General features: G+C 24.9%; 1 protein-coding gene across 1 annotated transcript in view; it reads left to right on the top strand.

The window, feature by feature from the left end:
* The window catches only part of LOC145846299 (integrin alpha-6-like), a 39,766-nt gene that overhangs the window by 4,811 nt on the left and 11,668 nt on the right, over positions 1–23,287 (top strand). The window contains exons 2-18 of the mRNA XM_082953176.1: positions 3,037–3,137; positions 6,876–7,054; positions 8,135–8,271; positions 8,574–8,717; positions 9,886–9,977; positions 10,696–10,762; positions 11,089–11,208; positions 14,835–15,013; positions 15,213–15,277; positions 15,812–15,924; positions 18,605–18,695; positions 19,546–19,648; positions 19,959–20,057; positions 20,577–20,720; positions 21,771–21,914; positions 22,351–22,501; positions 23,055–23,218. Coding sequence (XP_082809302.1) covers positions 3,037–3,137; positions 6,876–7,054; positions 8,135–8,271; positions 8,574–8,717; positions 9,886–9,977; positions 10,696–10,762; positions 11,089–11,208; positions 14,835–15,013; positions 15,213–15,277; positions 15,812–15,924; positions 18,605–18,695; positions 19,546–19,648; positions 19,959–20,057; positions 20,577–20,720; positions 21,771–21,914; positions 22,351–22,501; positions 23,055–23,218 — 2,093 coding nt within the window. The remainder of the gene's footprint in view (positions 1–3,036; positions 3,138–6,875; positions 7,055–8,134; positions 8,272–8,573; positions 8,718–9,885; positions 9,978–10,695; positions 10,763–11,088; positions 11,209–14,834; positions 15,014–15,212; positions 15,278–15,811; positions 15,925–18,604; positions 18,696–19,545; positions 19,649–19,958; positions 20,058–20,576; positions 20,721–21,770; positions 21,915–22,350; positions 22,502–23,054; positions 23,219–23,287) is intronic.

The raw sequence follows: 23,287 nt of genomic DNA, 5'->3' as shown, positions 1-23,287 counted from the left end.
AGTTAGTAAAAGATTATTCAGGTATGTATTCTTTATATATAATTCTAATTGATACGATAATATCTTTTTACAGGTTAATTAGTTTAGTGTCCATTGTATACCAATTACAGCTTTTTAAGAGTAGTTAGATTATAAATTTTAAAGTAATTTTTTTTAAGTTCTAGTTAATGCAACATTAAAAAAATTTTTTAAATTAAAGATAGTTACATACTTTAGTTAAAGGTTAGTTTTTGTTTTATATTTAATTGTAGAATAGTTTTTTATAAATATTAAGAACATAATGTGTGATAGGATTAAGGTTTAAATTTCAATCTTGATGTTAATGGTAGATTTTATTTATATAGATTTTTCAAATGTATTAAGTTTGCTAAGTATTTAATTGTTGTCTCTGGAAAGTTAATTCAACAAAGCTAATAAAAAAAGTAAAATAGTTGCTACTTGTGACACCCCACTAAATACAGGTAAACCAATACTTTTTGAATTTTTATCAAATCTTATTAAACCAACTTACTTGACTATGATTTTTTTTACCTAAATAATGATTTTATACCATCAAAGTGAAACACAGATTCCAAAGCTTTTTAATTATTAAAAGGTAATTACCAAATTTACCCACAATATACAGTTTTTAACTTGTTTTGAGGAAAAAATGCTATAAACTTTGAACCTTAAGTTTACTAAACAAATAAAAAAATAATAAACTAAAGATAATGTTTATTAAAAAAAAGTAAATTTAAACAGTGACTTATAAACAAAAAAGACAATGAATAAATTCAAATTTAGATAACTTGTAATCAAGAAAATTTACTGTCAGAGGTAAACTTACCCAATATTAAGGATTTCTGGTATAGCTAAAACAGTAAAAATGGGTAAAATGGGAATAATCAATAGGAAAATTTCATAAAATATAATAATAAAGTTTCTCGTGTTTTAACTGTTTTGTGTTTTGAAAATTTTAATTTTCATATTAAAAAATGTTGAAGTTTCCGAGCAGTTAAACTACCTGTCTTCAAAATTCTTATTATAGATTTTAAAAATCTATTCAAAAATTAAGTTTACTCATACCACAATGTTGTGTACATCAAACAAAAGAAATTTAACTTAAGTTTTAGTTTTACAAAATTGCTGATAAGAAAAATAACCACCAAAACGAAAATATTTGCCAATATGGATTTAGACTGGTTAAGAAAGTACGTAATATTTTAGTTAAACTTTTTTTTTCAAAAACTTTGAAAATTAAAGAAAAACAAACAAATGTAGATATAACTCACTAAATAAAGTTTAATAAAGTTATTACTGATAAATAGATTTATAAAAATAACGCATTTTTTAGTTTTAAAAGTAGAAATGCTCTAAATAAAATTTTAGCATTATTAAATAATCTAAGAAAAAAAAAAACAAGCCGAACACATTTTACATAGAATTTAATATCGATTTTTTTTATAAATTTTGTACTCGGTTTATATTGAATTATTTTCTTTTTAAGTACGCGCATTTAACTACGAGCTTCACTGTGAGTACGCATTTTTACAATAAAAACTTTATGTACAAAATGCATTTTTTGTGATATTTTTAAGACTTTCTAATTAATTATTGCTTAATATAGTTAATTTACCATATTATGAAAAATAAATAAACCAGTACTTATAAGTAGGCAGTTTAGAGCTACTTTTAAAGTACAAGTGAGCTGTGTACTGTATGATTGAAAATAACAATGTAGATTGTTGTTTAGAAACACTTAACGTAATAGAAACACTGTTTAAAATAAAATAAATTTACTTGATTGTAGTCCAAAACTAAGTATTTGGATTTTTTTAAATAAACAGATGCTAGAAAACTATTTAAAATTTTTGATGTCAATTAAGTATATTAGTTAGTAGAAAAATTTGGAATTTATAAAGTTCAATAGATCAATGTGACTATCAAAAAACTTTAAATAATATTTTGTTATATTTTAAACAATAAAAGTTTAAAGAAGATAAAAGTCATACATTTGTATTGAAAATGAAGCAAAAGTGTAAAAACACGTTAAAACAAAAACTTTAACTATTTTTGAACAACGATTTAACTAATATTTTGATCCAGATTGTTTTGGTTAGATGTTCTTTAAATTTGTTTTTAAAGCTTTTTTTCTTAAGATCGTTAACTGTTGTTTTTATTTTATTCAATAAAAACTACATTACATATTAAAATCTCTCTGCTAATACAAGTAAATAAAAGCTAAGTGATTTTATTACTTAAAAAAAATTGTTTATAAAGTCTTTTTTTTTTAGTTTTCTGTTCATAAGTCTAGTGTAAAACTATTTAAATAATGTGTTAAATTGGCAAAGTAAATAACATTTTGGTTTTATAAACAGGGTATTTGTTTATAACACTTTACATTTTTACACCAAATAATTTGTTAGTTACTATAAAGCTGTGGTCTCTACTAATAAAAAAGGTAAACATAAACAGTTTTACATATTTTTACAAGTAAAAGGTTTTGTACTTTTCTAACTTTATGACCAACAATAAACATAAACAATACATTTCAGTACAAAGTTAAAATATGCGTTTTTTTATCCTAAAATTAGGTGTATTTAAATTAAATGATAGTTCTTATTTTTTCCTTAGCATTTTAGAATATTAAGTTTGATAGGTTGTAGTTATATTTTCTGTAGTATTAAAAAAGTTACTAAAAAAAGTAAGAAAACTCAAACATACGAATTACGACCTACTAAACAAATTGGCCCTCATAAAGTAAAAATAATTTAGAAAAAAGCCAAAAATTTTAATTTAACAGTTTTTTTACGAAAATACTACAACGTAAAATCTAAATACGTTTAAAAAAATCTGATAAAGCAAACAAATTTTCAATAATAGCCAATATGCTCACCTATAATCTTTAGCGCAAAACCTAAAATCCAAAAGATATGTTTTGACTAAAGTAAACCCTGATTTAAAAATAACAATTTCAAAAAAAAGCTAAAATGTCCCACCGATAAAATGATTCAAAAAACAACATAATATATAAATAATACATGATAACAAAATCAGCCCTGGTACGATAAACGCAATATCGCAAAATCCAAAATGTCTCACCGACAATTCCGCCCTCCAACACGGCGACATGTTTGAACAAATTTCACGCTTCGCTGGTTTCAACAACCTTTTTCACTTCTCTCGAATTTTACACGCACCAGCGCATTTCAACGAGATTTTTTCTCTCGTTTATCTCAAAGTAACACGGTTTGTTGCAGCAAAACAAGCCGATCTGCGTTTGAAAACTTTGCAGTTGAAATTAACATGTTTTAGTTTTCGATTTAAGTTTTTTTTGTTTACCTTTATTTTGTAACTGTTCAATAAACACAATTTGATAACATTTGTTCTTTTTTTTTTATGAATAATTGACGGGTGTTAGTTTTTATTAGCAATTATTTTACTTAAAGTTAATTTGTTTTGAAACAGTTATTTTTCGTTATATCGTAGCTTTTTAATTTTAAGCTTAATATTTTGTATTTAACAGCGTAGTAATTACATTTAAATCAATTTTTTTTACGTTGTAAAAGTTGTATGTTTATTTTTGAATAATTTTTTATTCAAATTAAAAAAAAAAGAACTTTTTTGAGATTTGCAATTCAAAAAGAATGTTTATTTTTTAGTTGCTCAGTTCTTTTTGTTTATAATTTTTTTCTGCTTATCTAGCTTTACTTTTTTTAATTTTCTAATTAGTTTAAGTTGGTTATTTTATTTTTGTTTCGATTTAACTTGTTTAGTTAAATATTTTCTAATCTATATTTAACTTTTTTTAAGTTTTTTGAAAGTAAGTTTAAATTTTACAATTTGCAGACAATAGTTTGTTTCAACTGCTATTTAACTATTGAAACTCATATTTTGCTCTAATGTTACTTTACTTATTTTCTTAAAAGTTTGTTATAGTTAGCAACAGCATACTGGAACTGTTTTATTTATGTTATGTAAATCTTTGAAGTAATTTTCACGCAAATATTCAGATTCAAAACTTAACTAATTTAAAAAAAACTTAAGTTGTTCAACTTTAAAACAGTATTAGGGAAAAGCATTTAAAAATATTTTGTTTGCAAGTTATTTAATGCTCTGCTTCAAACAAAGCTTGCTACATTCATTGCTACTCACATTATTTTACTTGCTTTGTTTATTAACTAAAACAAATGTTTTAATAATGTTCTTATTTTAACATACACTGTTTATTTTTATGTGATAAAATTTTCTTAGTTATTTAAAACAAAATGTCTATTCAAGCATCGGAATAAGACAACTGTTTTTGTTGTAGTCTTATAAAAGCTTATTTATTTAAGTGTTTTTAGTAAGTTCTAACATTTAAAAAAGGTTAAATGCTTGGTTTTTTTTTTACGTTTTTAAGTTCTAATTTGATGTACTTTATAAAAGTTAACTACTAGCTGTTGTTACATATTTTTAATACATTTAACTTATCTATTTTTAATTAATTTTTAAAGTAATTTTAAAGTAAATAAAAGTATATAAAATTTATGTTTACCTAATTTTTTTAACAGTTAAAGGTCAAAAACTTATATCTCAAATAATCGATATATAATAAATACTGGTTTAAAATAAACCTTAAATCATTTACTTTGTTTAACTAAAACTAGTTTAAAAGTTTAAAACTTGTAAAAACGTTTTAAAAATTAAACCTACTTAAAGATTAAAACATTTGTGTTGTAACAAAACCTTTTTCATGATACACAACAGTATTCTATTACAAGATTTTTTTAGATAAAAAATTTAAGTTTTAGTATAAAGTGTTTTTTTACTAGCACATTTCTAAAATTTATCGTTAGTAGTTTTTTGTTTATTGCATTAAATTTAGAACAGTTAAAAAAAATGTGTTACTAGTAAAACAAAAGTCGAGAACTAGTTTTGACGCTAAAAACTGTTTTGTTTTTCTATCAAGTTTTTTTAATATTAAAAAAGTTAAAATATCAGAAAAATTGTAAAACAGATCGTTGATCTGAAAGCTTTAAATTTTTGCCAAGTTAAGTTATTAAACGCATTTTAAATAAAACACTAATAAAATAGTTGAATTCTGCAACTATTTACTTAAAACACAACTTATATTTATTAATTATAAATCTAATGAAAATATTTATTTTTTTTTAAGTTTGAAACATATATAATTTCTCTTTAAGCGTGTTAAATTTATGCAATGCACAAAGAACAATAGTTTGAGTACAATACGAATTAATTAATCAGTTATTTCCTTGTAATTTTTTATCAAAAAAACAAGTATAATAACTTTAAAAAAATTTGTATTGAGAAAGTGCCAGAGTAATTTTTCAAAACTGATGTAAAAACCTATTGTTTAAATGTATGACAATTTTAATGAGAAACTGTACAGAAATAGTAACTAAATCCGTACAAAAGTAGTTCAGGAAGTTATAAAGACTTTGTTAACACTTGATCATGTAACAATTCAATTGATGTATTTATCAAGTAAAGTTTAATAGAAGTAAAAATAGCTCAATTTCTAACAAGTATTAGTGCTATAAAATTAATTTTACTTTGTTTAATGTTTTCAATTATTTGTTAAGGTATTTTTACTATTTATCAATAAAGTTTAAAACACTTAATCTACTTCAAATAACAAAATAGATTTTCTTAATTTAAAGTTATTAACATAAATTACTAATCAAACAAATAAAAGATCAAATACTTAAACACATAACAGTTCAAAAAAAAAACTTTTACTAGTTTATTATTTTATAGTTATTTTTGTGCTTTATTGTTATTAAATTTAATAGACTAGGAAAACCAGACTTCAAAATAACTAACACTATTTCGTTTAACTAATACATTTATACTATGATTAATGAAAAACTTAGTACATTGCATTTTATGTTTGTCTAACTAAAAATATTAAACGCTGATTATATAAAAATATTAGCTTAAAAATTTTCAAGTTACATTTCATCTAAGTTTAGAAAACATAAAAGTTATTTCAACTTTGAAAAAGTAACAGCTGACACCGTAGATAACACTTTTGTTAATTTTTATGAAACTTGAGACAGTTTAAAACAGTTTTTGAATTCATCTTAACTATATGCCCTCAGGCTGAGATTAGATTAAACGTTATTAGTATGCAATGGAAAGCTCAAATGTTTTTAGTTCAAGAATTAAACTGACAAACATTATTTACTTAGTTGTTTTAGATTTTATTTTCCAGGTTTTTTAAAGTCTAACATATATTCAAGTTAAGTTGCTTGATAGATTGAGATTTAATTTATACTTTTTTATGTTAAGTATTGGTTGCAATTGATTGGCTTTATGCTTTTTTTTAGTGCTTAAAGCTTTGTATTTAGTTTTGGAAAGTTAGTTTCACAGTTTGTTTTATGAAACAGTTTTCAAAGTTTATTTTTCGTCTTTGAATAGCTGATTTATTAAACTTTGTTTAGTGTACAAATTTAAAAGTAGCATAAAGTTTTATTAAAGTTTTAATTAATATTTCAATTGTATTAACTAAGTTTGGAATACTTGTAATATAAATTTATCATTATCAACTTGTATATATATCACCTCAGAAAACTTCTCTAAAACTGTTTTATAAAAAAAAACTCAAAATTAACAAGCAAGTATTTTAATCAGTCAATTTATCAAAAACTAATTAGTTTAAAAACACAAAAAAAAAATTGAAAAAACTTAAACGTTAATAACTATGCAATATCTTTTTTTAGTAAACGACAAATAGTATTCATTCGAATAATGCTAGAATACAAGTATGTTAGAAATATTAAACATTTTATTTCAAAGCGAAAAAAAATAAAAAAAAAATTTAAAGTCAAATCAAAACTTTACCAAACTTTAAAGCCAATGATAAAATAAACCAAACACTTTTCCAACAGACAAAGTATACAAAATGATGTTAAGTTTAAATACGTTGTTCGTGACGTCACTTGTTATCATGACGTCACTTCTGTTTCTGACGTCGCAAGGCTACAATTTAGACGTAGATGATCCATTCGTGAGCAAGGGACCCGAAGGATCTTACTTTGGACTCTCAGTAGCTCTGCATACTTTGAATGTTTGTTTGATTAATTAATAAAAACTTCTTTAAATATTTTTTTTAGTTTTTTTTTCGTCTTAATACATTAAATGTTTATCTAAATAATTAAAAATTAATTTATTGAAAATACAACCAAAAAATTGTTTAATTTTTCAACTAAATTTATGTCAAAACTATTTATTTTGGGCTTTCAATTGCTCTAAATACATTAAATGATTGTTTGATTAAATAGATAAAGTAATTATCTTATATTTTTTTATTTCGGGCTTTTAGTTGCTATACACTACGTATATTAAGTGTTTTTCAATTTAGTGAATTATTAATTAACAAATTAAAAGAAGTATAGATTTATAAAAGAATTGTTATTACAGACATTAGTTTTTTTGTTTAAAAAATAATTAATAAGCTCACAAAAAAAGTTGTATTATCTTCTTAACATGATTAACTAAAGTGTTATTTTTATTTTTAGTACACTTTAAATGTTTGTGTTGTTTTTTTTTTTTGAATATTTAAAAAAAAATTCTTTATTTACGTCGGCTCTAAATGTTATATGCTCTTTTTATAAGTACATTATTGTTTTAAAGTTATAAATTTCAAATTAAACCAATGAAATTGTTTTGATAACTTACAGCTCAGCATCAATATGATAAATAAATTTTAATAACTAATCTTGTTTAGAAATTTAAGTTTTGTTCATACATTGCATTAAATTTTGATAATAATTTTTGTTTTTTTTACTTTTTTTTTTGGCCTTTTACCATAGTTTTATTTTACAAATCGATCAAAGTACTTTTGATAACTCACTTTTAATCCCTAAAAACACTTTTAAAAATCATTTTACACGCATATGCTTATAAAACTTTTTAATAATTTAAAAAACAAACACTTTTATTTCTTAACATAAAAAAAAACTCTGCTAAAAAACAGTTTTAAGCATTTGCTGTTGATATTAATTTGTTTTTATTTTTCATTCTATAGACTAAGAAGAAAACACGTATGGGAACTACTTTGTACAAATTTATGCTCTTAATAACTTTTTCTCTTAATAACTTAATAACTATTTCTTATAACTTCTATATTTGTTGTCATTTTTCACAGGTTGATAAAAGCTTCAGCTTTCAAGACGAAACTCCACCGCCAGTGCCTTCGACGAACCCGGCGGACAACAATGTTCTGGTCGGAGCACCCATGGACCAAACACCGAAGTACAATTTTCCTACTGGGTCCATGTACAAGTGAGTTGACATGTATATGTAAACAATTAAATAGTAATAAGCCCATGGACCAGACTCCCAGATACATTTTTTCTACTAGACTTTATCTTTTATTAATAGTTTATTAGCAACACAAATCTATACACATATTGGTCAAATATTTTGATAAATTATTCCGAGTAGATGTAAAAGCAAGTAGATAGCATGATGTTTCTTAATTACTGAATACAACTATTGGTCAAATATCTAAGTAATTTTCTATTGTGAAGATGTACAAGCAAGTAGAATGTTTGATGTGTTATTTAACAAAATCATTTAAACAGATGTGACGTATCGATGGAAAACTGCGAAAGAATGGACCAAATCGAAACTTCAGACCCAGGCAATCAGCCCACGGGGGGTCAGTGGCTAGGTGTCGCTGTTAAGTCGCAGGGAAAAGGAATGAAGGTGGCTGTGTGCGCTCACAGGTTAAAAAATATTTAATATTTTAATATTAATTATTTCACTTAGGTAAAGCTATCGATAAAGTTTGAAAATTTAATATTGTGATGGTAATAGTTTCAGTTTAGCAAATTAATTAATTTATTTTACCTTTATATAAAAGTTATTATGGTAGAGATGAAAATCCAGTCGTTAGTTTCAAACAAATAGAATATACTTAGAAATTTAATACTGTAATGGTAATATTTTCAGTAAAGTATATTAATTAATTTATTTCATGTTTATTCTAAGAACTATTATCGTAAATCAGGTAGTAGCTTTTCACAGTTCCGTTATTTTATTGTATTATAAAATTCAAAATTGTAATATTAATAGTTATAAGTTAGTTCAGTTATTTAATTTTTTTTTTGAAGTGCTATTATAATGAAAATGTAAATCATGTCAGTAGTTTTTTGCAGTTAAAACAATAAAAAAATAAATATTTTAGTACTTCGATTTTATTTTACTACAAACATCATTTTACGTTGTGTATGTTAATGAAGTCAAAGTAGGTTACAGATTTCTATGTTCACAGGTTATCTATTGAAATTAAATTGTATATTAAAACACAACATTTAGTGTTTGGGCTTTCAGGAAAATCAACTAGTTTATTTAGTATTTCTTTTATTAAATGTTTTTTTCTGATGGAAATGTCAGGAATATCACTTCAGTTTTCATATCTGATACTTTAGATTATTTTTGTTTGTTGAAATGTGCTGTTTTTGCTAGCAGGTTATCTTTTATTTTTCTACTTTTACTATTTTTAATGAAGCGGTTATTAAAAAACGTTTGTTGTGGCCAAAGGTTGACATTAAAATTTAAAAAGCTGGTCATAGAAATTAAAAAGATTTTTAACTTTAATAAATAATTTTTGAGTTTCGATGTAAGTATAAAGGATTTATAACATTTAAAATTATAAACTAGCAAAACCTTAAAACAAAACTTAAATTTAAAACACAAAAATGTTGAAACTTTGAATGCACTTGTACTGTTTGTTTTTAAATAAAAAAATACAGCATTTTAAACACCAGTAGTCCGTAATACTTTGAAATGAATATTAAAAAACTAGAATCAGAATATTTATTATTATTTTTAGGTTTGAGTTAAAAAGCTAGAACCTTAACATCTAAATCTTAAATATATATTTTTTTTCAGGTGGTCAGGCTACTCTAATTCTAGCGGTTCCAAGTACTGGGAATCCCTGTTCGGAAAATGCTACGTTCTCGACAACGAACTAAACGTTGAAGGTAAATCAATTAAGTAATATTTTATTTATATGTATATAGATATTTATATATATAATATTAGTTTGACTACAAAACTAACCTTGATGATTAATACGAGTTTTCAACATCGTTTAAACAGATTTTTAATTTAGACAATAAGTCTCTTGATAATAAAAGTTTTAAAAAAGTTAATTTTGGAAAACTTTCTAAGTCTTTATAATTATAAAAAAAGAAAACAACAATCAAAACAAAAAACGTTGTTTTTTATTAAAAATACACTTGTAATTACATTTTTTGTGAAGTCTTTATTTATTCTCGTAAAACCTGTAGAAAAAGAAATATTTTTACCAACATTTACATTTAGAACATAAAACACTAATTTTTTTTATGAAACCTTCAGTGTTCGTTTTGTACTAAAATTTCTTTTTTCAAGTTTTAAGGACTTTAAATCAAGTTTAATTGAAATAAAATACAACAAAGTTTGGTATTCACGCATAAATCTTTGGTTGGACTTTTTTTGTTCTTAAATATTTTTATTATTGACTTAAAAATTAGAAATAAAGTTAAATATAAAAACAAAACCAAAAACAATAGAAGTAATAAAAAGTATATGTAATATATCTCCGTTTTATAAATATGTTTTTTTTAATACTAGCTTATTATAACAAACATCTCTCCATTTTCAAAACAGACTGTCCTTTTATTTTTTTATATTAATATTATTTATTTATCTCAACAGATATCTCTCCTCTTATTCCTTGCTCTCAAAATCAGGAGGGCGTAGCACTCAAAATTGAATTTCACAAGTAATTTTTTTTATTTGTTTAATATTTTGTTCAAAATTGAATTTCACAAGTAATTTATTTACTTTTTATTTTGTTCAAAATTGAATTTCACGAATTTTGTTTCAATTACTAATTAATCTCACAATTTTTTATACTTGTTCTAAAGAAGTTTCGCAGCCAGTTTATATGTTTTTACATTTTAGTTAGTTTCAATTTATTTCACTGCTTGCTTTACAGTATACTACCACAAAAAACTGAGTATTAAACATCGTTGACGAATTAGATAAAATCGTTTTAGTATTGTCTTTCAATATGATTGTGTTTTACTAAATATTTACAAACTGCAGATACTGCCAAGCTGGCACCTCGGTAGCGTGGGGTCACCCGTCAGACAAAAATCCCCTGATGCTTATGGGTATGCCCGGAAGTTACTTTTGGCAGGGTGCCATGTTCGCCAAGGATATGGGGTAAGTGCTAACTTTCAAAAACATATTTTAAATAATTATAAATTTTTAATTTTGTTAATAAATGGGGAGAGTGTAAAGTTTTCAAAAAAGTTTGAAAAAAAAATTCTTTTAACCAAACATTAGGTAATAAAAAGGGCTTATAAAAAAATAATTTTATATAGGCAAGACCTATTCCGAATTTTTGTTTTCTTCGTCAAATATATTTTTTAAACAACACAGGACTTATTTATTCATTTCTTTAAAACTTTAAAGGAAGACTTTAAGTTTTTGTATCAATTTTAAAGGTTAAAATTACAATCTTAAACTATCAGTAAAAGTTACATTTTTTATAAAACTTTTACTGTAACATTTTAGAATAGTTTTATTAATGGTCATAACAACAGTGGCTTACTATCGATAAATATAAAAACTACCTGCATTTTATATAACAATTAGTCTTTTTTAAAATTTGACTTTAAAGTATCGATACCTTCACATATTTCAACCCTTACTTATTTATGCCTTGTTCAAGACACTCATAAAACATTTTTCCAGTATCTAAGTTACATTAAAAATATACTTAAAATACGTAGTTAAAATATATAATACATATAATGAACTGTACAAGTTAGTTAGTAAACAAAGTTTAAATTTTGTTTAATTTTTTTATAAAAGTTTGAAAGCAAGCAGCTGGAGAACTGCACTTTAAATTTCCTACAGAATTAATTATTTATAACCAGCTTGGCTCGTTTTAAATTTAAGTTCAAGTTTATTTAAAACGCTTTTGTTTTGTTATAAAACTAGCTTAAAATTATTAGATTGTTTTTATTTAATTTATGTAAAACTTACCCCCTTGTGTTAAACAGTTTTACTTGTTTGAAAAAAACGGTTTTACATAAGTTTTCTAAATAATTTTAGAGGATTATTTTACTAAATCAAACTTCTAATTTATGTCAAATACTTTATTTTTTAACAAACATGTATAAAACTAATATATTTCTTTTTGATTTAGTTATTATTAGTAAAAACCTTACCCTTTTTTTAATTAATTCTTTTCTCAAAATATTAGTTTAATGTGCTACATTATATACATCAAATTTTGTTTCTTTTTTTTTTAAATTTTTCCTTTATTCAAAACAAGTGTATTTTTATATAACTGGTTTTACAGTGCTATGTTCTTTTAACAATTCACTTACTTTAAAAATTATTTTCAAGTAGTACTTAAACGTTTCGTTATTTTATTTAAATCAAGTTTTATATTACTTAGTGTTTTTTTTAAACTTTTGTTGATTTTTTTTAAATTAAATGTTTATGTTTTAGATTTAAATCTAAAAATTTTTCTAGACTTGGAGTAATATAACTTTTAAAAGTTATTTTACTTTTAATTTATTTAAGTTATGCCATGTTTTTTTGCTTTTTGGTTTGCATGCCAAATACCTTTAAAATATTTTTTTTTTAAACTATTTCCAAATATTTTTTTCATAATTTTCAAATTTAATTTTAAACAAGTATAAAGTAAAACAAAGATCCAATAACAAAATTGATACTAAATATTTTTTTTTTATTGTTTTAATCTAAATCTAATAAAGTACTAAATTTATTTAAAATTTTTTTTTTTTATTTGACAAACTAAACCTTTATTATGAATATAAGTTTAAATTTTGTATTATTCACTTACGTTTTAAGAGCAAGAGATTTATTTATTAAAAAAGTATTTGGTTTTAATAGACAATTTTTTTTTATCAGTAATTGTTTTCTGTTTTTTTATTTCCAGCATGAAAAACTTACTAAAACTAAATTTTTTCTGATTCAAAAACTTTTAAAGATCTTGAATATTCTAACAACGTTAAATTGTTTAAATATTTTCCTTAATTGATGATATACGATTTTTTTTTAAACTAATTAAAAAATAAAAAATAATTTGTTTACTTTACACCATAACAATAAAATTAAAAAGTCATTATCAAATAACTTAAATTTTTTCGAACTTAATAACTTCTATCAAGTTATCCATAGACAACCTTTAAAATCATTTTAAAACTTACTGAGTAATACTAAATCTATTATCAACCAAATCACACAATTGTAACATTTAAAGTGAACAATAACTTTTGAATAGCTTTTCAATCAATGAGATTACTAAATTTGTGCAAATTGATGTTTGAATTGTATATTGAAAAAATTATTATAGACAGATCAGTAAACATGTAAAAGTTTTTATTACACTTTTGAGCTAATTTTACACAAAAATAAAATTAGCTAGCACTACTAATTAATTTTTTATTATAATTATAAGTTTCAATAAATTTTTCCTACAAACTAAAACAAATTTATATAAAAAAACTTTCAAATTAATAGTTTATTATATACTCAATATCAAAAAATTCTGATATGACGTACTCAGCTTATTTTTTATTTATCGATTGACAATAAACATTTGCAGATTGAATTTTATCGATTCACAGTTATTGTCTTTACAGTCTCGCAAAGTACTTGCTTAATTTATTCTTTGTTGTTTCTAATAAAAAATAATATATTAAAATGCAGTTAATATAAAACTAGTTGTGATCTGCAAACTGGAATGAACAATCTGTTTTGACTAATTTACTTTTTAAGTGCTCAGCTGTTTAGTCAAGTGTTTTAAGTATTTTAAGTGACTCATTTGTTTTTGATCTTGAACAAAACTTTATAATATTGTTTGCTGCATTTGAACTTTATTGCTAAATCTTTTAATGAACCTTTTAACAAATGTTAAAAAGTAATGAAATATTAATAAATGTTATTTTAGATTAAGAAATATTTCAGTTTTGTTCAAAATTAAAGTTGTTTAAACAGTAAAACAGCTATAAAAATAGCTCTTATTTAAATGCTTATAACCTTGTCAATAAATTTTATCATGATTGAATAATAAGAATTATACTTTCTAGCAGATTTTTCTCAAAAAATACTAGCTTTTATTTTACAGTGTCCTGAAAATATCAGACGGTTTTTTGTATATGAAATCTAACAACATAGCCTTAAACAAAATATTAATTGACAGATAACTAAAACACACACTATTAAAACTGTTAATGAAAACATTTTGTATATTTGTTTGAACACTTTTAAATATAATATTAGTTTATAGTTGATAGCCTTTCAAAATATTTAAAAACATGTAAACATATTTTTGTAAACATATTTTATTGTCACTCTTAGGTACGGACGGTGAATCTAAAGTAAACCGCGAATAAAACAAAATATGTATAAAATAATAATAATCATTACAAAAAAATTGTTAGATAACAAATTTAAAAAAAGTATTTTTTAGCCTGAAATTCTTCGAAATTGACAGCGAATCTTACGTCGACTATAATTTTATAAAATAAATAATTAAATGATAATGTTGACTAAAAAATATAAATAAATAAGAATACAATGTATAATAAACAAATCATCAAATAATATAATATAATAAACAAAATGATAGAAATTGTATGTGTGGTCTATTCAATAATTTTTTGCAGTCAATCGTTTGTCAAACGGTAAATCTTACGTCAACCACGAATTAATTAAACAAATGAATGAAATTATTGACTAAAAAAATATAAATAATATTACAATGTACAATAAACAAAATGAAATATATAATCAATAATATTTTTCAGTCAATCATTCTTCGGAAACGACGGGGCATCCTACGTCAACCGGGAGTTCTACAACGAGGACACCAAGTCCTATGACGTCATAACGAGAAACTCCTACCTGGGTTTCAGCGTGACGTCAGGCGTCATGCTTGAGGGTTTTTACGTCAGCGTGGCGGGAGCACCCAGGGCTAATGGGACCGGTTTGTTTTAATATTACAAATATATATATATATATATGTATATATAATATATAGAATTAAGTTATTTAACTTGATAAATCAAATATTTCACACTGAGCCCACCTTAAGGGCTTTATTAATAAAAAAGTCTATTTCAGTCACAAATATGTGTATGTATATATATATAAACATATGTCATATACTGTATATTATAAAACAGGTTTCGCGGTTGTGTTCAACTCGACAAAGTCGGCATACGGGTCACTGAAAACTGAGATGCATCAGGTGAGTTAAAGTGTATTTGTATATATATATATCATTAAACATATAATAAATTACATCATCTGTTACTAACTTAAAGTTTTTATACGCGGATAATAATAGCATAGTTGTTATAGTAGTAGAAAAATTATTATATTTCAATTGATATTTGTTTGTTTTAGTGAGTTTCAGTGTATGTATGTATGTATATTTTTTTGTTATAGAAAAACTAGAAAAGTTCATCTGCATTTAGTGGCTAAGTCCACTATGTACATTATTGATAAAATACTACGGTTTATTTGACATAATTATTGCTCTATTCTAATAATGAAATAATTCATTAATAGATATAAAATAGCATAAAACATGTATGTATGTTTTTTATGAATATATGAAAAAAATAGCAAAGAATGCTCTGTTACTAATAAAAACTAAAAGTAGAATCACACTTGATCAACCGTTTTTTTTATTGTTTTAAACGAGTATAATAGCTTTTATTTGCAGATATTGCAGTTATATACAAACTATAAAACCATTTAACCTAAAATTTGTTTCCAGATATTGATAGGAGAGTTAGTGGCATCAGCTTTTGGTTACGCAGTAGAACTTGTTGATTTAAACTCTGATGGATTAGATGACCTCATAGTTGGAGCTCCTCAATATTACGACAGGTGAATATCTTATCTGACTTTTGTATTAAAAATTTTAATACTTTTGGAACATATTAAATTCAGTTAAATTTATAACGCTATACCTTAAATAATCTCAAAGTAGGAACTCCTTGATAGTTTAGAACTCCATCTGACAAACACATAATGTTTGTCAGATGCATTAGGGCAGTGCTTCTGAACCTTTTTCTAGTAGCGGAACCCTTTTCCAAAGTTCAAATTTTCCGCGGAACCCCTAATTTAATTTTACATAAAATGTTTATTATAATATTTCCTGCAAAAACAAAAGAATTTCAGTGAAAAACGATTTTTTTAGCAAAACTATATCATTGTTAGAAATCATACCAATTGTAATAGTATTAAGCCGAGTCAAACTCAAAGTGCGCCAGAGGCAATAGGTATTTTATGATTCTATAATAAATAAACAAAAAAAACATGATTAATCGCAACGTCATAAAAATCTTTCCTTGCATAATAAAAACAAAATGAGAGCTACAAACAATAACGAAATGAACATGAACCTAATCAAGTTCACAAATTACCGTAATAAACGGGTAAGATGCCTAACGAAAAATAAATAAAAAACATTCAGTGCGAAGCTTGAACTTGTCTCTTTGCAACAAGCACGTCAATGCGCGGCTGGATTTTGGATAGACTGAGACGGAGACAGGCAGATAAGGTTGGAGTCAGCATACAGTTCCTTTGCTTCGTTTTAATGTTTGTTACATACGAATAGCCGGACTCGCAAAGATAAGCGGTGGTGAATGATAAAAGAAATTTTACTGCACGCTTTGCTAAGACGGGGTACTCTGAAATTGCACATATCCAAAAATCTAAAAGCTCCTTCCCTTTGAAACTCAATTTTAAATTTCTATCTTCAAATAGTTGCAGCAATTTGTTTTCTGTATCTGTAAGAAGATTTACTTCTTCTGAAGCAATATCACACATAAAAGGATTCAAAATCCATCATTTCCGATGCGAACATCTTCAGGAAAATAATGTTGAAACTTTATAGACAAAAGATCAAGGTAGTTGTATATTTTGTCAGAGAAGTTGAATTCTATGCATTTTTCATGGGCCTCATCAAACCGTTGAAACATCGCAAAATTACCATTGCTAACCTTTTTCTTCAAAAAATTAATTCTATTTTTTAACGCCTCAATCTTGTCTGTCATGACAAAGATGGAATTTTGCTTCCCTTGCATGCTTAAGTTCAAAGCGTTCAATTCTTCGAAAATATCGGTGAGATAAGCTAGCCTGGCCAAAAAAACATCATCTTCAAAGAACTTCACTAATTCTGAGCCTTCATCTTTAAGAAAGGTGAACACCTGGTTCTTTAATTCAACGATACGAACCAGTGTCCGCCCCTTCGACAGCCAGCGAACATCGTTGTGATAAAGAAGTCGCAGATGGTCAGCATCTAAACTTTCACATAGGTCTTTGAGACATCTGGCCTTTGTGTCACTTTTATTTATAAAATTTAATCGACGCTGAGAAAACTTCTTGTAAACAAGAAGGAAGATGTTTTGTTGCCAAATTTTCTCTATGTAAAAAAAAAATGTATCCATTTAGCTTCAACTGCTTTATCCTTCATTTTCCTCACTACACCATTTTTGGACCAAGTTATAGACGCTGCACCGTCAGTACAAATGCCGACACATTTATTCCACTCTAAACCCTTGCTAATGAAATAATTTTCGACACCTTTCATTACTTCAACAGAAGTATTTTTATAAATGAATAACAAAAAAAATGTTATTGAGTTATAATAATTAAATAGAAAAAGCAATTACTTAAATAACATACTTTAAAACTTTGCTAACACATAGACATTTAAACATTTTTATCATGTAAATTTGAAAAAATGTTTCAAACACAATTTCTGTTAAAATTTTACAGACCTGGCCACAACTTATAAATTAGAGTATCATTTTTTATCATGTAACTTTAAAAAAAACTATTTAAAATTCAATTTCTGTTAAAATTTTATAGGCCCGGCCAGATTTTGAAAAATTATAGTAGCATTTTTTCAGTAAAAAATAAGCTTTTTTACATATTAAATTTTAAATCAAGCTAATAGACATCTTTTTAAACATTTTTACAGCATTTGAAACAATATAATATACCAGAAATAAGTTTCTGATAAAGATTTTATATAGTTTTATTGTGTAAATATTTAGAATTTATTTTGATTGCTCTTACATTGTTTGCTTTAGTGATAATACAAGTATTTTCATGACTTCACTAAAAATAAAAATTCAAAAAATTTGGGCAACCAGGACACCTATTAATAATGAATACCCATTAAAAGTCCTACCGCTAGATACACACTAAGCAGATCAATGAATGCTATAATTATATATGTTTTCCATTTTATGTGTTCCATTTTTTTTGAAGTTTTATGATTTATGTTTTTTTTCTTTCAAATTTTCTTTTTTAAATTTCGAAAGGCTTCGCGGAATTTCAGAAGCACTGCATTAGGGTTTGTTTTTTTTAAACTGTAAATCTATTACGACAGTAAGTATTAAACATTACTACAAACTATCTTAGTTGTTAAAACAAATGAATACTTTCAACTAAATATCTTAAATTTGAAATCATAAAGACTGGTTTATACGTTGGTCGAACACAATAAGTTTTGCTAATTGATAACTCTCTAGTAACTAATATTTCATTTTTTCAGGGAAAACAACCAAGGGGGTGCAATCTACGTTTATATGAACGATGGCAGTGGATATTTTTCTGATAAATACACACAAAAGTTAACTGGACAGGTAAATATTGTTTACTATTAATTTTATTATTTATTTTTAAATGAGACATTTCGCTAATAAATACACACAAAAACTTACTGGACAGGTATATGTTTATTATTTATTTTATTATTTATTTTTAAATAAGATATTTTTCTGATAAATACACACAAAAACTTACTCGACAGGTATATGTTTATTATTAATTGTATTATTTATTTTTAAATGAGAAATTTCGCTTTTAAATTCACACAAAAGTTAACAGAAAGGTGAGTAAAATTATTTGGATTTATTATTCTAATTGAAAAAACAATCAGATGAGTACAAACAAAAACTTACCGGACAGCTTAATACTTTTACATTTTGTCCTTATTATTATTAAATAGAAAACTTACTAGGAAGGAAAGTATCATTATTTTCTTTACTATTTATTATCAAATAGGACATTTTTCTAATACATACCTACAAAGACTACTGGACCAAACTTTTGAACTTCAACTTAGATACTACTAATGTTAGGTTTTTATTTATAAAGATTAAATTACTTTAATTAAAGTACTTAAATTCATTAAAGTAATTAAATTAATTAAAGTACTTTAATGACAATCATATTGACTTAGAATTTGGAGTAACCATTATTACTTCAAGGAGATTTAGATGGAGTATAATTTATTTTATGTTATTTACATTTTTTTACAGATTGATTCAGAATTTGGAGGTTCACTTATAACATGTGGCGATATAGATAGAGAAAACTATATACTTTATATTATTTATTTTTACAGATTGATAGTGAATTTGGAGGTTCACTTATAACATGTGGCGATATAGATAGAGAAAACTATATACTTTATATTATTTATCTTTACAGATCGATTCAGAATTTGGAGCTTCACTTATAACTTGTGGCGATCTGGACGGAGATGGTTTTGTCGAAATTGCGATCGGAGCTCCTCACGCTGAAGGAGGAAAAGGTAAATTATAATATGTTTGCATGTTTATATATTTATATGTAAGTCTTAAAAAATGTGTACAACCCATGTTCGTCTAAAAAAAATAACAATTGCTGAAGAGGTTAAAGGTAAATTATATTAAGTATGTTTTTTTTTTGTTTATTTACATAAATTTACTTGTGTGATATTTATCTAAAATACTTATATCTCATCGCTGTTTAAATCTTATTTATATAGTAAGATAAACTAAATATAGGCATAACTTAATTCAGTATAGCAATTATAAGACTAACAGTTAGTATACAATTGCATAATTTTTTTTCAAACACAGGAATAGTGGAAATATACAGCGCTTCACCGTCGGGTCTGCTCGAAGAACCGACACAGACTTTAAGGGTACCGGATGTTCGAGGATTCGGATACTCTTTAGGTAAGTAATATACATACCTACTAACATAACAATATACTAACATATTAAAATAACATACGAGACTTTTTACAAAGTTTCATAAAATATTGCTGCTAAAAGCGGTGATGGTATTTAATACAAAAGAATATGAATGAGAGACATGTTACATTTTTGTCAATATATATAACTCACGAAAACATGTTATTTAATTATAAAGTTTATTTATATTAAACAAAAATACATTCCTAATATACACTATTTTTTATAACTTTAAGATGAAATATTTATACCAAACGTTATTACTGATTTTGACTCAAAGTTATTAAACCTAAATATTTTTTACATTGGTATATATATATATATATATATGTTACACAAAGATACCTTACTAGTTTTTTTCTCAATAATTATTCATCTAAAAAGGTGGAGACCAAAATATTGTCGGAAAATTTTATGTTCTGCCATAAAAACATTATATCTAAGTGTTCATCTAAAATATTTAAATCTTTATTTTATACTTAATATATACTTTACATTTAGGTGGAGACCAAGACGTTGACGGAAACGGTTACCCGGACCTGGTAGTCGGATCCCTCAGCGACAAAGCCGTCCTTTTCAGGAGCAGACCCGTGGTTAAAGTGAACTCTGTTATAACCAGCACCATGAATGTGTTGTCCTTTCCAGGTATTACACAAATATGTATATTAAACTAAAGAGTGTTTTAACTACCACCATGAATGTGTTGTCATTTCCAGATATATTACACAAATATGTATATTAAACTAAAAAGTTTTGTAACTAAGAATGTGTTGTCATTTCCAGATATATTACATAAATATGTATATTAAACTAAAGAGTTTTAGAACTAAGAATGTGTTGTCCTTTCCAGATAGACATTTGTTAATCTATTATAATTTTCTTAAACAAACAAATTAGTAACCAGCGCTAACAAAGTATTTTCCTTTCTATGTAAGGAGTTTGTAAAAAACAAATTTATTTTGTCTTGTCTTTTCCAGGTAAAAAACATAAATTGTTTTATATTTTAAACTATTTATAAACAAAAAATTCTTGTAAACTTATGACTTCCTATGTGAATACTATTCTGATAACAAGTACCAAGAATGTGTTGTTCTTTACAAGGTAGATATTTGTTATAAATATATTTATTTTTATTGTTTATGTTTAAGTGAAAAGTGAATGCGAAGAATGTATTGTTGTTTACATGCTGCAGTTTATTAAAACAAATTCTTTTATATATACATATTAAAAAGAATAGTATTTTAACAAGCACTAATAATGTGTTGTTATTTCCAGGTGGATTTTTGTTAAATTTTACGTTTCTTTTACTTTTTAAACTTCGGTTTAAAATTGATTTTTTTAAGTGTTATTGCGTAAATTTAATACGTAATGACTAGTAGAAAGAATATTGTTCTCTTTTTTTTTTCATTTATGTATATTAAAGTGAACTTTGTGATAACAAGAACAAATAATATTGTAAGTAAAGAGCCTAAACTAATAAAAACAATTGGTTTGAATAAAGTGTGTTAAATTGTATTGTGACATTACTTCCACCTAAACTCATAGTGAATTTTATTTTCAAATTGTTAATCTTTCTTTTTACAACTTACTTCTAAAAAGTTCTTTAACTATAGTCAGATAAGTGTTTTAAAATTACAACTATTAAGTGTGAAATACTTTGTTGTAACGAAAACTTTAAAATGAATTTGTTTTCAGGTTCAGAGCCGTTCGAACTGAAGGTGTGTATGAACTACACGTCGATAGAGAAGTACAATCAGCCGATAAAAGTGAATTACACTCTTCTGTTGGATTCTATTAATTACGTGAATGAGAGAAGAGTCGTCTTTGTTGAGCATCCAAGTAAGTTAAATACATATTTATCTATTTTTGTCTAAGATTCTAGTTAAAAGATTGTTATAAGTTAACTAACTTGATTTAATCATAAACATTTGTAAAACGATTAAAATGTTATTTGAATGTTGTGTTAAAATCAACAACACTTATTTTACATAAGTTTTTATGGCTTAAATTCATTTAATATAGCTTAACACTATCAAAAATATTAATTTAACATTTTTAGATGACTTTCTTCAAAAATACTACCATTTGTAACATTATATTTGCTATTAAACGTACAGTAAATACGAAATATTTCACAAGATTCAATAATATTTTACAATAAATGTTGATATTTTTAAATCCTAGCTAATAGATTATTCTTTTGATCAAAACTATGAATAAAAACTTAACACGTCAACTAAATTATATCTTGCTATTTATGTTAATAATTTCACAGGTCAAGACAAGCACATGGCAGTGATTGATATAAGCGGACAAGGTGTCAACAAATGCGACACTGTTAAGTTGAGAGTCAAAAACCAGATTGTTGATAAATTGTCGCCAGTCAACGTTAAATTGACCTACGACATCAAGGAAACCCCTAAGAGGTTGTTGAAAGTTTTACTAATTGTACATTTTATATATGAAATATTGTATTTTTTATGTTAAAGTGTGTTTTAAACTTCTTGTCAGAAAGCAGCATTAACTGTTAAATAAAGTCAGCTAACATGTTTATTTTTACTATTATTTTACTTGCGAACTTGCAGCTTAAAGTTTTTTTTATTCTCTTTTCGTAATAGCTATGGTTTGTTTGAAAATGATTAAATGATAAGTACTCACAAACTCATAAAACGTTTTTATTGTAAATTAAAGTTAAATTTTATAATTTACTAAAAGTTTAGGAAAAAGAAAAGAGATTTTCCTTCAACAAAATACTTTATTACTTACTATGGTTATCTAAAATAACTACTAAAATAAAAAACTTATAACTTTAATAAATAAAGATAAAAATAAACTAACAAACTTATTTTTCTAGAAAAAAAGTTATATATACCAAAACGCTACAAAATTGTATAAATTTATCTTTTATTCGTAGAAAATAGAAGAAACAACTCCAACCACTAAAATATATGGTAAATAAGTAAACTTAATAATTTTCAGAAGAAGAAAGAGAGATGTCCAACCTCTTCTTTCGAACCCGGTCATCCAGAGAGGAGGAGCTTCGGAGAACGAGATCAACTTGAAGATCGAGAAGAAATGTGGAGACGACGGGAAATGCATCTCAGACCTCAGTTACAATGCACACTACGTGCAATCGTTAGATGGTCAGATGTTGTTGTATATTTAGTTTTATATAATATATAATTATAATAAATCTAGTAGTGATCTTAGCT

Source organism: Thalia democratica, unplaced genomic scaffold, assembly GCF_965202585.1.
Source record: "Thalia democratica unplaced genomic scaffold, ktThaDemo2.hap1.1 HAP1_SCAFFOLD_409, whole genome shotgun sequence".
In the NCBI taxonomy this organism is placed as follows: domain Eukaryota; kingdom Metazoa; phylum Chordata; class Thaliacea; order Salpida; family Salpidae; genus Thalia; species Thalia democratica.
This window is presented reverse-complemented; position numbering and strand designations above follow the sequence as displayed.